The sequence below is a fragment of the Nanorana parkeri genome, unplaced genomic scaffold (genome assembly GCF_000935625.1).
Source record: "Nanorana parkeri isolate BGI_ZX_2015 unplaced genomic scaffold, ASM93562v1 scaffold748, whole genome shotgun sequence".
Taxonomy (NCBI): domain Eukaryota; kingdom Metazoa; phylum Chordata; class Amphibia; order Anura; family Dicroglossidae; genus Nanorana; species Nanorana parkeri.
The window spans coordinates 183469-184415 of NW_017307016.1; the positions used below are offsets into that span (position 1 = coordinate 183469).

Sequence of the window (947 nt, forward strand, 5' to 3'; positions counted from 1 at the left end):
GATTAGTGCTGTGGGTTAGCAGTGTCCACAGTGAAGGCTCTAAGAAGGGTATCCTGTATGGAGAAGCAGGTCCCCTGGTTCCATTTTCTCCCAACAAGGAAGTACATATAGGGGTTAATTGCACTGTTAACGATCATCCAATATTCACTAGGAGTAACAATCTTGACTGGTAGTAAATTTGTTGGCAACAGCTTACAGTATAATAAAAATCTTACAGTATTTAATGGCAGAACAGATAATGTAAACATAATGGCCGCTACAATGATGATAATGTAGAGTTTCGGCGGGTACCGCTGCCGGAAGGTCCTCTTTATTTTGATGAGCAGGATGAGACTGGAAATGACCATGAGCGGCAGGCAGATCCCAACGGCTAAAACAAAATCCATTACCCCAATGGCCGAACATTTTAACGTGTATACACTCGGAGTCTGAGGTCCGCAAACCAAGTTATCAAGGAGACTTTCCAGACTGCCGAGGGCCCACGCAAAGCAGCACAACATGGTGGACAGATTTTGGGGACGATGGACAGTATTCCAAATGGGGAACAAGGTCGAAACACACCTTTCCATACTGATGGCTGTGAGGAGGTACATTCCAGTGTAGATCATGGCATAGTACAATATAGTCAAGGATAAAAAAAAAGACTGTATCCCATTAAAATTTGGATTTGAACCATTGAACGTATTGATATTGACCATCAAAGTCACCACGGCGACTGTTTCTAAGAGGGTGTCAGCCGCTGACAGATTCATAATGTAAACGGTATATTTGTTCCTCTGGATCTTGAAGCAAAGGTACCAAAACACGATAAGGTTTCCCACCAAACCAACAACAGAAACCCCCAGAAAAACCGAGGATACGATCGTCATTTCATCTTTTTCAGCTGTTCTGGAATCTCGTATCAATGTATCATTTTGGTTGCTGGTGTCTAACCTCATGACAATCAT

The 947-nt window shown here is 42.9% G+C and overlaps 1 protein-coding gene across 1 annotated transcript; it reads right to left on the minus strand.

Annotated features, from left to right (window-relative positions):
• LOC108793422 (proto-oncogene Mas-like) lies at positions 1-947 on the minus strand. The gene has a single exon (XM_018564370.1). The coding sequence runs from the start codon at positions 945-947 to the stop codon at positions 3-5; it is 945 nt and encodes a 314-aa protein (XP_018419872.1). The 3' UTR covers positions 1-2.

Excerpts from the sequence above, each read along its gene's own strand:
- LOC108793422 (XM_018564370.1), bottom strand. The coding sequence starts at position 947 with ATGATTGTCATGAGGTTAGACACCAGCAACCAAAATGATACATTGATA.